At 43.4% G+C, this 12,382-nt stretch overlaps 1 protein-coding gene across 2 annotated transcripts in view; it reads left to right on the forward strand.

Moving 5' to 3' along the window:
- The window catches only part of GRAMD2B (GRAM domain containing 2B), a 42,197-nt gene that overhangs the window by 5,592 nt on the left and 24,223 nt on the right, over positions 1 to 12,382 (forward strand). The window contains exon 1 of one of the 2 annotated variants that reach the window (XM_087742478.1): positions 4,680 to 4,846. The exons of the other annotated variant lie outside the window; for it this stretch is intronic. Within the exon in view, the coding sequence (XP_087598604.1) occupies positions 4,755 to 4,846 (92 nt within the window). The 5' untranslated portion in view covers positions 4,680 to 4,754. Of the gene's footprint in view, positions 1 to 4,679; positions 4,847 to 12,382 lie in introns of those variants that run through there. 2 annotated transcript variants of the gene reach the window in all.

Genomic DNA, 12,382 nt, shown 5'->3' on the forward strand with positions numbered 1-12,382 from the left:
ATGTCTATTAGTTTGTGTCTCATACTATCACAGTTCCTATTTCTATTGTATCTAACATAAGTCTGCTTTCCTATCCATATTTCAACAGAGTAATGTAAGGACTTACTTAGCGGGTCCTTCATCACTTAATGGCTTCCAAGGCATTTCAGTAGCTTTCACAGAATCCTACCAATGCAGAATATCACATAGAAAACTGAAGACAAGACATAATGACCTATAATCCAAAAGTACCTGTATTCAGGTACTGTTAAGGCTGTATCTCTTTGTAGCTTTTCGTTCCTGCAAAGAACTACAGAAGAATTCTCTACTGAGGAGAAATGTGCTCAAAGTATACAGAATGCCAGAAATCACTGTACTTATTTTCTGCTTTGTTCCTTCTCAAGGAAGTTTCTTCACATTTAGGCATACTGATACTCACCATATAAGCTGAGAAATACTTTATGAACAGCCTTGATGACCGTACTGAAATAAAGCCCCAAGATACATTAATACTGTTCATTACGACAATCTCTAACCCTGTTTATTTCCAGCTATATTGTCTTTTTTTATCATTCATCAGCAATATGCTATCCAAGAATCTCTAGGCATGGGTAGCAGTCATACTGCTTTTTATACTGACCTTTCCAGTGTGTCTCATTGGGCTCCTTTACTCTTCCTTTTGTCATGTCATTCAAGACAGGATTCATAATTATTCTGATAAACTGAAAAAACAGCTTGAAAAAAACAAAAGTGAAATTCAAAAAGGATATGTAGGAGGTCATACTTAGTCAAATCTAACAATCAGCTGCTAATGTACCAAAAGAGAACAACATTTCAGTTGTCCTTTATAAAAGCTTCACCAGGTCATACTGGTTCAACAATTAAACCTGAGCCAGCCTCATGCTGCTGTGAAATACGTAAACGCTTTACTACAAAATATAAACAATGGTAGTGTGTATAGGACAGATACAGTAATCTTTTAATCTTGCCACTATTCAGCCTTCGTAAGGCTTCTGGTGTCCAGCTTGGGGCACTGCACTTCCGAAAAGATGTGAACCTATTAGAGACAGTTCATAGAAAAAAAAAAAAAAAAAGTCCAGAAAACACAATTTGTATCTTTCATCTGAGGCTAAAGAGAAGAAGAAAATGGGGGGAAATGGGAGACAGTTTTTCACTGTCCTTCATACTGAACAAATTAAGAAGCAATGACTTTAAATTTCAGCAAGAAGGATTTGGGATCATGTTAGAGATTAAGAAGGATTTCGCCTTCCAGCAAACACTGGAATTGATTGCCTGGATACATTGCTGACTTTTAAGAACAACTTAGACATCTAAGTGTCTTGTCAGGAATACACAGGAATAGCAGGCCTTGCCTTGGGATAGGGAGTGAACTCAGTGAATCTCTCCTCATTCTGGTTTTCTGTGATTTCATATGTAACTTAAGTCTTTTTTTACAATGGAAGTTTTTCGTATTATTTCATCTCTAGTTTTTCATCCTTGGCTGTGTTATACATGATGTTGAAGGTCCTGATTATCGAAAATCCTCAACCCTCTCTGAGGCTTAATGTAGTCTCTTCAGAGGAGGAACATGTCAATTTTTGCCTACATGGCATCACTGGTGCTGCAGGCATTAAACAGTAATCAATAATTTTGTAGTACACTAATTTCTCTTTCTCTCCCCAGTCTGCACTTCACCAATTAGAGAAAAACACAGTGCAAATTTTCACACAACAATGGGTCTCTGTTGGTGACAGCTTGGTCTTCACATACTTGCTTTACTGTATCTGTATACACGAGCAACTATAACTGTACTTGTTAAGCACAAAGGTCCTTTGTGCTTTTTTTGCATATGTAAGACATGCCACAGCGTATCAAAATAAAAGCATAAGGTTTTCAAGTATATTCCACCCACATGAGCAGCTGCACATTTGATTGTTAATATAAGGCATTCCTTGTACATAGTACTGAGAATCCTGGCATTCAGGACTTTTATCACTCAGGAGTGTGTCCTTTTGCTCTGGAGTTGCTGTACTGTGCACAGCTTGACAAAACTTGGCCACAGAGTTTCTTTTTCAAATCCTCCAAAAAACACAAGCTATAGTAATTGCTTATTACTTCCACTGTCACTAACAGATAATAACAAAACACACTCAAGAGGCACATATTGAAAATTTGCCAGAACCAAGTCTCTGTCAAGAGTTAAGATATCATGATATGGAACAAAGTATTTAGTAAGGATTCATTTTTAGTGTCTAGGCTGCAGGCATCAATTTATTTGAATGTAAGTTTCTTCTACAGTGAATATCTTGACTAAAATTAAAACAGAGAGCTTTGCATACCTTGAGAATGGAGCCAGATGAAATGAAAACAGACTGAGCTCCAGGGACCAAGCAGCTCCTTTCCAGTTCTTGCACCACAGTGGTAGAGGCAGGAACCTCTGGAGATGAGTGAACAAAACAGTCACCGGTAGCATTTATCTCCTGTAGCTAAATCTGCCAGAGGCTAAAAATCTAAGCCCTCAAAAGGCAGCTGATTTTATTTGTTCAAATATCTAAAAGTCAGACACTCACCTACTGTAAACCAGCATTGTTCTGCTGGAGTTGGTAGAGCTACGTAAGAGTTATTCAACCACAAGACTGCCTTCAGCCTCAAAATTATGACTAAAATAGCAACTGATACCTTTCTAGTGCAATGAAAGGCCTCCAAAAACCATATGAAGGGTAGGCAGTCACTTTTCCTACTGACTCCAGACATACTGTGCATGCCTTGGTAGTGCACACCGATAGGAGAACAATTCCCACGGAACCCAAAACCTCACACAGGTTGCTGCACCCCAGCAAAGGGTCCTGGGTCCAAAGAGACACACGATGCCAACCCTGCCTTCCCTGACTCTTTCAGTTCCAGCTCTACTCACAGCCCAGACAGCTGAAACGGGGCCTATTCTGTTATCCCTTGGATAAATGGGATGCCGCTATATAGCCCCAGGTTGCTTCCAGCATACGGGGGTGAGAGAGGCTCTGCAATGCAGTGCCAAACCTGCTCAGGTGCATCACAGGGAAGCATAAGGCAGCAGTCAAAGTTTCACAGGTGCAGGACCTAACAGGTCTGAAGAATCTTTCCTGTAAATTACATCTCATTTTTCCACCTGTGCCTTGGTTTTATGTTAAATACTACATAAACATTAGTGAATGGTGTTTTCCAGAAATACAGCCCTTGTAAATGTCTTCTGTCCTATGCAGCTTGGCACACAGTCTTTAAATTTTCTCGGATTGGAGCTAATTAAATACACCTGGTCTAGCTAAGACCATATAGCAATCTCACATTTTCTTCCCAAGCAGCTCTGGCAATCCTGAGCCTTTTCACCATTAATACCTTTCTCTTTACGTATTTCCTGACTGTATTGCAACAATACTTAATACTTAGCTCTTGCACCTTCAAAATACTCTGTATCTAGCAATCCTAACAATGCCACTGGAAGGCTGATTGTTTTGCTTTGTGTATCTTTTAATCTGAAATGTACATTAGTATATATCTCCTACCCTTATATCCACTAACAGAGACCACTCTCCTGTACATATTCTCCCCTTACCTCCTGTGAACAATCCCCCAGTTAGGAAGAAAACTTAATATATTCTGTTGTTAATTCTATTAATATATTCTAACACATTAAACCATGAAAACAGGCCTTTTTGTAGAGATGTTATGTTGAATTCTCATCCCAAGGTTGGCCTACCTTAGATTGTATCATTACAGCCACGGACTCCATCTTTGCTTTGTGAAAATATTAGTTCACCAAACTGAACCCTGACTTGGGTATTAACCACGTAATGGAAAACATTTTTCATATGCACATTGATAGTTTGTGTCTGCCGCGTGAGATGACTTTAGCCAAATGTTGCCATTTAACGTTTCTGAGGACACGCAACTTCCCCAACAGCCCCACCAGCACAAGCCAGGAAAAGACTATGCTCGTTCTGGTTTTTGCGCAACATCAGGCCACATCCTGGGCAGACAAACCAGCCTAGGGTGCTGCTGAAGGAAACAAAAAACAAAACACCTGAGGGAGCCACAGATGGAAATATCAGCTGATCACCACATTAGTTCATGTTAGTACAGCTGTCTGCAGGCATCGGTATTTGGACCACCGCCTGCTTCAGAGAGGCACCAAGGAAATGCTCTGACAGAACCCTGCGGAAGGCCGTTTTCTGTGAGTGACTGCCGCCCCGCAAACTCCCTCCCAGACGGGGCAGGCAGCCCCCTGGGCCGCGCCAGGCGCTGTCCTGCCTGGCTGCCTTCACCTCAGGGCCTGGAACCCGGCCGCCGCTCCTCCTCAGAGCGTGTGTGTGCGTGTGTGAAACCGCATCTGCCGCCCCCCCGTATAAAACATTAAGGGCGCCTTTTGTTCGAGCCAGCGGCAGGCAGCGTCTCACGCGACGGCCTCCTGGCTGAGTAATTTAAGGCGCGTAACGGATCTGCTGCGCGGGCTCCCGCCAGGGCCACGTCAGTCACTCGGCGGCCGCAACCGGCCCCGACCTCCCCGCCGCGGCCCGGGGCGACAGCCAGCCCCCGGACGGACCGGCGGAACCGGTTTTTAGCGGCTTCCCGTCGCGGGCCCGCGCTCCGGCTCCAACTGGCCCACGACGACGACGGCGGCGGCGGTGGTGGGGCCCGCCCGGGGGCGGGGCGGCCGGGGCGAGGGCGGTGCGGTGCAGCTCGGCCCGGCGCGGCCCGCCGGTTGAGTGCTGTGGGGCGGCGGGCTGTGTGGTGCTGTGCCGATGGTGCTCATGACCGAGCAGCGGTGCGATGCGGAGGAGCCGAAGGCTGCGCGGTCCGCCGGCAGGCGGGAAAACAGGGGCGCCCTGCGGCTGTGAGTACTGCCCGGAGCGGGAGGGGCGGCCGCCAGCCCGCCGCGACCCCGCGGCTCCCGCCCGGGCTGCCCCGCAGGGGAGAGGAGGCCGCGGGGAGTTACTCGGCGGAGTCACGGCGGCGGCCGGGCCCTGTGAGGCGGCGGCGGCGGGGGGAAGCCCCCGGGGCGGCGGGCGTTGGGCTCGGCGGCGCGGTGGGGGCTTCGCTCTCCTGGGCGTTGGCTTTGCTTTGAAGTTCATAGGGAAGAGTCGCCAAGGGGTCTCCGCGTCCAGGCTTAAATTAGGCACGAACATTTCTGCTCAGCCGAGATCTGCGCTCCTCAGGAGGCGGCCCCGAGCACAGCGTTGAACTCCGATGTCGTACTTTTAGGAGCAAGGCATATAAATATTGCTTCTAGTGATTTCATGCAACAGCGTGGAAATCCTTCTCTGCCGTGGCACAGAAATCCAGCAGCTGTGCTTTATCACTTACAGTAATGTGCGTGGGCTCCAGTGGGAAGCTGTGATCCTCTCCTCTGGGTGCCAAGAAAACCCAGAACTTTGTCGAAAGTTCACAAACTTTGGTACAGGAAAGATGCAGTAAAATGGGAGTTCAGTCTGACTTACATCCCAGACAGAGACGGGATGGGCTACTCCAGCCAGGCAGTGGGCACTGGCCTGCCTTGGCATGGTTCCCCACTGCGCTCCTTGCCCAGCACAGCTGTACCCATACCTGGCCTCCCTCTGCTTTTTAACCTGAGAGGTACTGTAAAAATTGAGCAGATGAAGAGATCAAAAATACTTAATATCCTTCGGGAGGAAGAGGAGGCCTTGCTGCCTGGTAAAGACTGCTTAGGCTAACTGATGGAAGGTAGGGAAGTCAGAGGGCTTCCCCTTCCATGGGCAGGAGGACTCCCTGCACTCCCCCAAGGCCACTGACCTTCCAAGCCTCCTATGGTGGCTGGGGATGTCAGGGGTTAAAAGCTGCATCTCCTGCATTGGTCTTTGGCTTTCTTTGGAGGTCTCAAGTTGTTTAGGTGCTTGTATGCCATGGGGATGACCATCACATGAAAGTCTTGCTGGAATCAAGCAGCTGTCTGGTTCCATACCAGGCTCCCAATTCACATGGGACTTGACAGTCCCAAGGATGCTGTTTGAGAAGTTAACTATCTGTGACAGAAGAAACTAAAAAATCTGGGGCTTTCTCCTTGAAAGAAAAAAAAAAAATTACTTTCTCCTACTCTGGGATGATTCCCCTCCCCAAAGAACTTTTCTTCACAAAGATTTAATCTGAAACAGCCTCCAGGAGAAAAGAGAACAAGTTACCAGCAACTAGCTCATTTTCTGGAAAGAAACTCTGAGAAGGTCTGTGGTGTTGTTTGGTTTTTTTTTTTTTTTCCCCAGCTGTTGTATTCCTGGTCTCTAAGCAGGTGTATTCCCAAAGTATGTATTGCAGTGAAATCTGTTGCCAGAAATAACTTGCTTGTTAGAGAGCACTGGGAATCAAAGTGTCTTCTAAGTGTCCTTTATCCTGTATGGTGTAGTCACATCAGTGACTTCACATTACAAATGAGACATAATTCCCCAGCCTTCTCTAGAGCCTTCTGACTTCAAGCCTCGGGTCATGATCCCCCACGCAGAATTATGCCAATGAACTTAGTGAAGTTCTTCAGGTATGCAAGATCTGTATCTGATTTTTCTCTTGAGAACGGGACTGGGAGTCCAAGACTGTATAGAAAGCTTGATGTCAGAGACATTGCACATGCATCAGCTAACTGTCTCTGTTTTGTCCCCAGGTGTTTAATCTTTCAGTGCTGAATCAGCTACAGTTGTAGAAGTGAGGTCAGTCTTTACCTGTGTGATAAATGGAGAAGTCTCACTTGCTATGACTCTCCTTTTTTTAGCTGTCAATTTTTGCTGTTCAGTAGGAGGTAGGTGTCATGCAGCAGAAAGCTAGGCAGTCTGTTATGCTGCAAGCTATAGTGTTCAGCAGTACCAGCCTGGGCAGCAGGAGGGTGAAAAGACTGGGATAGGCAAAAAAGTTGACAAAATGCTTTGTCTTAAACTAGAAAATTGTTTAAGCATTTGCTCGCTGGAAACAAAGTTGGAATTTATTTGCCAATCCCATTTAACTAGTAGCTGGATCCTTCTGAGAAACCATCGTGTTCATTTGTGAGTTAACCTCAGAAACGAAGTAACGTTGGTTTGACTAAAGTGAAGCTACGGGGGGGATTGTTCAGCTGAAGAACAAGAACAGAATCTTGGTTTTGATTTGGTTAGAAGTGAACTAACTAAAAGTTGGATCGTTGAAGATTTGGTTTTAGAAAATTTCATAAATAAGCATGTGTGGTTGTGCTGCAGTTTGATTCCCTTCATGTACTTTCATAGAACAATACCCAACCAACAGAGCTCATGCTGACCTCTATTTGGAAAAAAAATCCTAGCAGAGTTATAGAGGCTCAGGGAATCTTTTAGTGTTTTCCAGAGCTCAGGGCAGAGAGATTTATGTGTGTACTGTAATCTGTACTTCTTGAAGGTATGCTTAAAACGTTGTTCAGTTTAGAGATGGACTTTATAGCCCAATGTGCTTCTGCTGCTACCATAAAGGCGTCCCTGGGGGATAGGTGCTTCTGAAGGATTGAAGCTGTAGGAGCTTTTGGGGTTTTTTTTGTTGGATTGGGTTTCTTAATTATTTCAAGATTAGATCTGAGAAGATGGTATTTATCTGCCAGTGATTCAGGAAACTCAATACAGAAAGAGTTAAGTACATTCATACTGATTTAGCAAATGGGCCTCTCTGGCATGTTTAGCAATAGTTATATCTTTGCACAGTTTGCAGTACTTCTCTGTGGGTTGTACAACCCCAGAGGTAACACTCTGTGGAAGATGGGCGCTGTTATGAAGCAGACCCAAAATAATGATGTGCCAAAAGTTTGTTGTTACGTGGAGTTCCTCCCAAGCAAATCAAAAGTTCCTGGACGGAAAACACCTTCCAAGTGGTGTTCCCTGACCCTTACATCCTGATGTGGCCTTCAACCAAAAAGGAATTAACCCTTGCATTCTATTTGGAGGATGTTTATTTTTCTGACTTGAAAGTAGGGTGTGTTATGTTTGTGATGGCGCTGGACCTGCCTCAGAAGTTGTCAGCCCCACTACAGGGACAGCTGGTGAAACAGTTGTATTGTTGAAAAGGGAGTGTAGTACATTAAGGAGAAATGGCAGTGATGTGTTAATGGGCAGTTCATATTCCATGTCGGCATCCTTCTACTTTCGCACACACTTGCTTCTGTTGAAGTCAATATAGCATTTTCTGGTTTCCACAGGTAGTATTTGGCCTAGTACCATTAAATCTGTCTGTATGAGGGCAGTGTGCTCAGTTACCATATGGTAAGATACTGCTAACATTGTGTCACATTCTGTCCCCTTACAGTTACAGCATAAGGTAATGTCCAGGTACTGAGTGTAACTTAAAGAAATGAGGAGGCTGGGACTTAAGACTCTGACAGATATGGAAAGTTTTAGAGATTTTTTTTTTTTTTTTTTTTTGAGCAAAAATACATTGCAGACACTGGGGAAAATCCACTATTGAAAGCAGTGGAAAATGCTTACAGGCAAATTATGTACTTCTGGGAAAAGAGAGAATATGGTCTTTATGGTTTGTTTGTCTGACGTGTTATGCTGCTGTAACAGATGTTTCCTAATAACTGTTTATCAGTTGATACGTTAAAAGACAATTAATTGACTGACCTGTGCATAATCATGACTCACTTTTTTTCCTAAACTCTCTTAGGAGAAATAAAATGCAAAGAAGAAAGGGGAGGTTATTTATTACTGATTCAAAATGTTATTTCAGCTTTGATCGAGGTTAACTCCTTTCAAGTAGCCAAACTTCTACTGGGTTTTTTTTGTGAAGGTAAAAAGACATAGATATGTGCCTGTGTTATTCATGTTCTGTACTTTCAGTGCATGAAGATATTAACACATATTATGTATCACATTTTTTAATTCTTCCCTGGTAGTTCTTCCCTGTTTTTATAGCCAAAGTTGTAACGCGTGATCTGCAAAGAAGGACAGACTTGCAAAGTGAAGCATTTAAATTTGAGGTGTGACAGAAAAGAGGTTTCCTATCTGGATGACCTCCATTTGTTCATGATATTTTTTAATTGCTCCTATTTTTTCCTTTTTTCCTGTCATTCTTACTTTGTTCACTCTATATACGTGCTTAAGTTATAAAAGCAGCTTTTTAAAAATAATTGTGCCATGTGTAAATGCGTGCCATGAACCTGAACGGCCTTTTCTTTGTAGCAAAGTGCCTCATTGGCTAACCTGCAACACTCCCAAATGTGCTGCCTTTTCTGGGTTTATGAGGTGTGTGAGAAATGCTTGTTAGGCAACATATACTACAGATAAGCTTTAGGCAGCAGGATTTGTTGCTGGTATTTGACAGGTGATGCATAAACATAGTATCAGAGTATTGTCTTATTACCACCATCTCCATAAATGTTGCAGTCATGTGGTTAGAAATTATGTGCTTATCCAGTGATACCACCGCTGGGACTAATGATCTTCATGCTCCGTACATAGCTGCTGCCAAGTCCATACCTATCCTTTCCAGTTAAGCTTTTTAGACTTGTGTTACTGTTATGCCAGAGAGGTCTTATGTTTGGTCTAGCAATCTTTACAGACCTCTTTCGTAGTACTTATTTTAACCAAAATTCATGGGTAACTGTCTGGATCCAGCTAGGCTGATCAGCAAGAGTCTCTTCAAATATTGTGATCACAGGGCAAATAATTTCTCTGCAGATAATAGGAATACGTCAGGGCAAGTTGTCTCCCCCTGTTTCTCCACTTTTCCTTGAAAAGAAACTTCTTGCTTTATCTAGAAGATCTCTGAGCTACCCAAAATTACAGAGAGATTATGTTTTCCTGCCAGAAAACTGTAAACAAATATTTAAAACATCCATTTTTCCATAATGCAAGTGTCAGTGGGAGATTCCAGGAGGACATGGGCAACTGTTCCCTGCCAGCCCACTGTGTAGGGCCCTTGTCTCCTCTTTGTAAAATGACATAGCGTGCTGTCTCGTGCTGGGGTCACTGTTAAAGTAGTGCAATTAAGTACTGGGGGAATTAAGTACTGGGAGGTGGGACACCTGAATAAAAGGGATAACCAGGGGTTGTAGGGTACATACAAGGAGAACACCGTTCCCTCTTCTCAGTTCCCTGGTAATTGAGCTTCAGTGCTGTACTGAAGGATTCACTTCCTTTAACTAAACTTCTACCTGGCACTGACGGGCTTCTGCCTCCATCCTTGAAAAATAGCACACTAAGGTGAGGGAGGTTAGTAAGCTTCCAGAAGTTGTGACAGGAAATAATGTGCAAGTTGCAGATAGGCAGCAGAGAAACTCAGCAGGGTAGAGGATGTAGAGGCAGACTGAAGCCTTCCTCCTCTGCAGATACATGGGGGAAGCTACTATGAAGCAACAGTTCCTGACGTCCCCAAAAAAACCAACCATACCTAGGCATGTCCTCTACAAAGATCCGTTCCTGTAGGCACTTCAGTGGTTTAGCCCTTTGGGAATCTTAGTTTAGGCTGTTTATGAAAGATAGACCACCTAGGCAAAAGACTCTTGATGGGAGTTTTGTACCTACCATTTATGCTACGCTAGTTCAAGAAGAGCCATTTAGGTTTGTTCAGCCTTTTTCTGGACAAGAAGGAATGTTATAGTACAAAAGTCCAGTAAATAACAAAATTATATATATGCCCATTGGTTTTCTGAAATTTTACAATAAATATAAATATGCTATGGCCAGCATAGGAGAGAGTGGGTGTTGCCATGGAGGACAGCGTGCAGGCAGTGGAAAGGCTCATGCTGGAGAAGGAGTCTTACAGAGCATTCAGACTCAGTGTCTGGGTGACACAGAAAATAAAAAGTCTGGCTGGCCCTAGGAGGGATCTGGCCACCACATGTCACATCTGGTTCTAATAAGAATATCTTTTTTCCAAGACTTTGGAAGGAAAATGGTTCCTTATATGCAGTGTTGCAGTCAAGGCACTGTTGTGATGAGCGTCGGTTAGACCCGTTGTTGGAAACTAATATTTCCTACTGTGAAATAATAGCTTTTGTATTAGATTATCTACATTGTTCTGATCTTTTCCATGAACACATAGACGGGTCTGTAAGAAAAATCATATATTGCAAAGGTAATTATGGGAAATACAGCATTGCCAAACGTTTGGTGAACAGTGCGCCTCCAACAGTGATTTCACTTTGATCCGCTTCTGTCCTTGATGGAAGGTGTGATGAAACAGGGTGGATGGACATAATTAGATGCTCATTTTCATCTCAGTTAGTGTTTTGCATTAGGCCTTGTGCACTGTTGTTGCTGGGGAGCCTACAAAAAACGTTGTACTTGGGCATCCCTTGAAATAGCTACTTTAAATTTTCTCTGCTCAATTAGTGTTGCCTTTTAAACAAAGAAATCTCATTAATGATTGTGGGTTATCTGTTGTCAATGCCAGTTCTCAAAGAATCTGCTGCATGATCAAACCCAACCATCTTTCTCTTTTTGCATATTCTGTCTGAAGAACCAAAATTATGGTTTCCCCCATACTTTGATTAAAACACTTCATGTGCAGCACATTGAGTCATTACTTCTGTGCAGCATATTGAGTCATTATTTCTAAAAGTACCATAAAACAAGTTTCTGATCAAATGATTAGTGGCAGCTTCATTTTTTGTTTTTCTTAAGGAGCAGAGAAAGGAATAAAGGTGTTGGTAGGACCGCTCCCAAACCTCCGGTATCATCTCTAACTGTTCTGCGTTCTTAATAGCAGTTGTTAATACAATTGCTGGCGTCTGCTTTTTTTTTCCCTTTTTTTTTTTTTTTTTTAATCCTAATTTAGTCTGATGTAACTGCTCAATTTTTTTCAAGAACACAGTTAATGCTGGAAAACTGTCAGCCAGGTCTTATATCATGTGGAGGCATGTTGCTCTGGAGTTCTTCCTCCAAAAAACAGAGATGTAGGTTCAGGTAATGAGGCCAAACCTTTATGCTTATGCTCTGGTGATCAGGCCTCATTTGTCAAGATGCTTGTGCTGTTCCAGAGAGACATTTGTGTTGTTTCTGCCCAAGTTACAGAGCAGATCTAATTGATCAATGCGTATGAGGTCATACTGAACACATGGATTGTGTATAGATGCAGTATTTATCTTTTTTATTGAATATGATATAGAACAATTGGTAGACCTGACACTCAACTGCCTTTGCCTTCTTTTCTGCATCCTGAACAAGTCGTATATCAGGAATTCTTCTTCCTTCTCTCTTTTGCCTGTTACCTCTGGAAGCTGAAGATAAAAATGTGATCTGATATAAGGCTGCATGCTTCCTCTTCAGTAGGAGTTGTGATCCTGGTTTTTGTCTTGTTCTGGGTTAGAAGATAGGGTAGGCTAGAACTAGGAGATAGGAAAACCTTTCCCACTAAAGACTGCCAGCGAGTTGGAGAATGAAACGAACACATGCTCCAGTCCAAAGTAGATGTGAATGAGCATCTCCCCTAA

Source organism: Nipponia nippon, unplaced genomic scaffold, assembly GCF_047370975.1.
Source record: "Nipponia nippon isolate SJK-2023a ecotype South Korea unplaced genomic scaffold, ASM4737097v1 scaffold_8, whole genome shotgun sequence".
NCBI lineage: Eukaryota > Metazoa > Chordata > Aves > Pelecaniformes > Threskiornithidae > Nipponia > Nipponia nippon.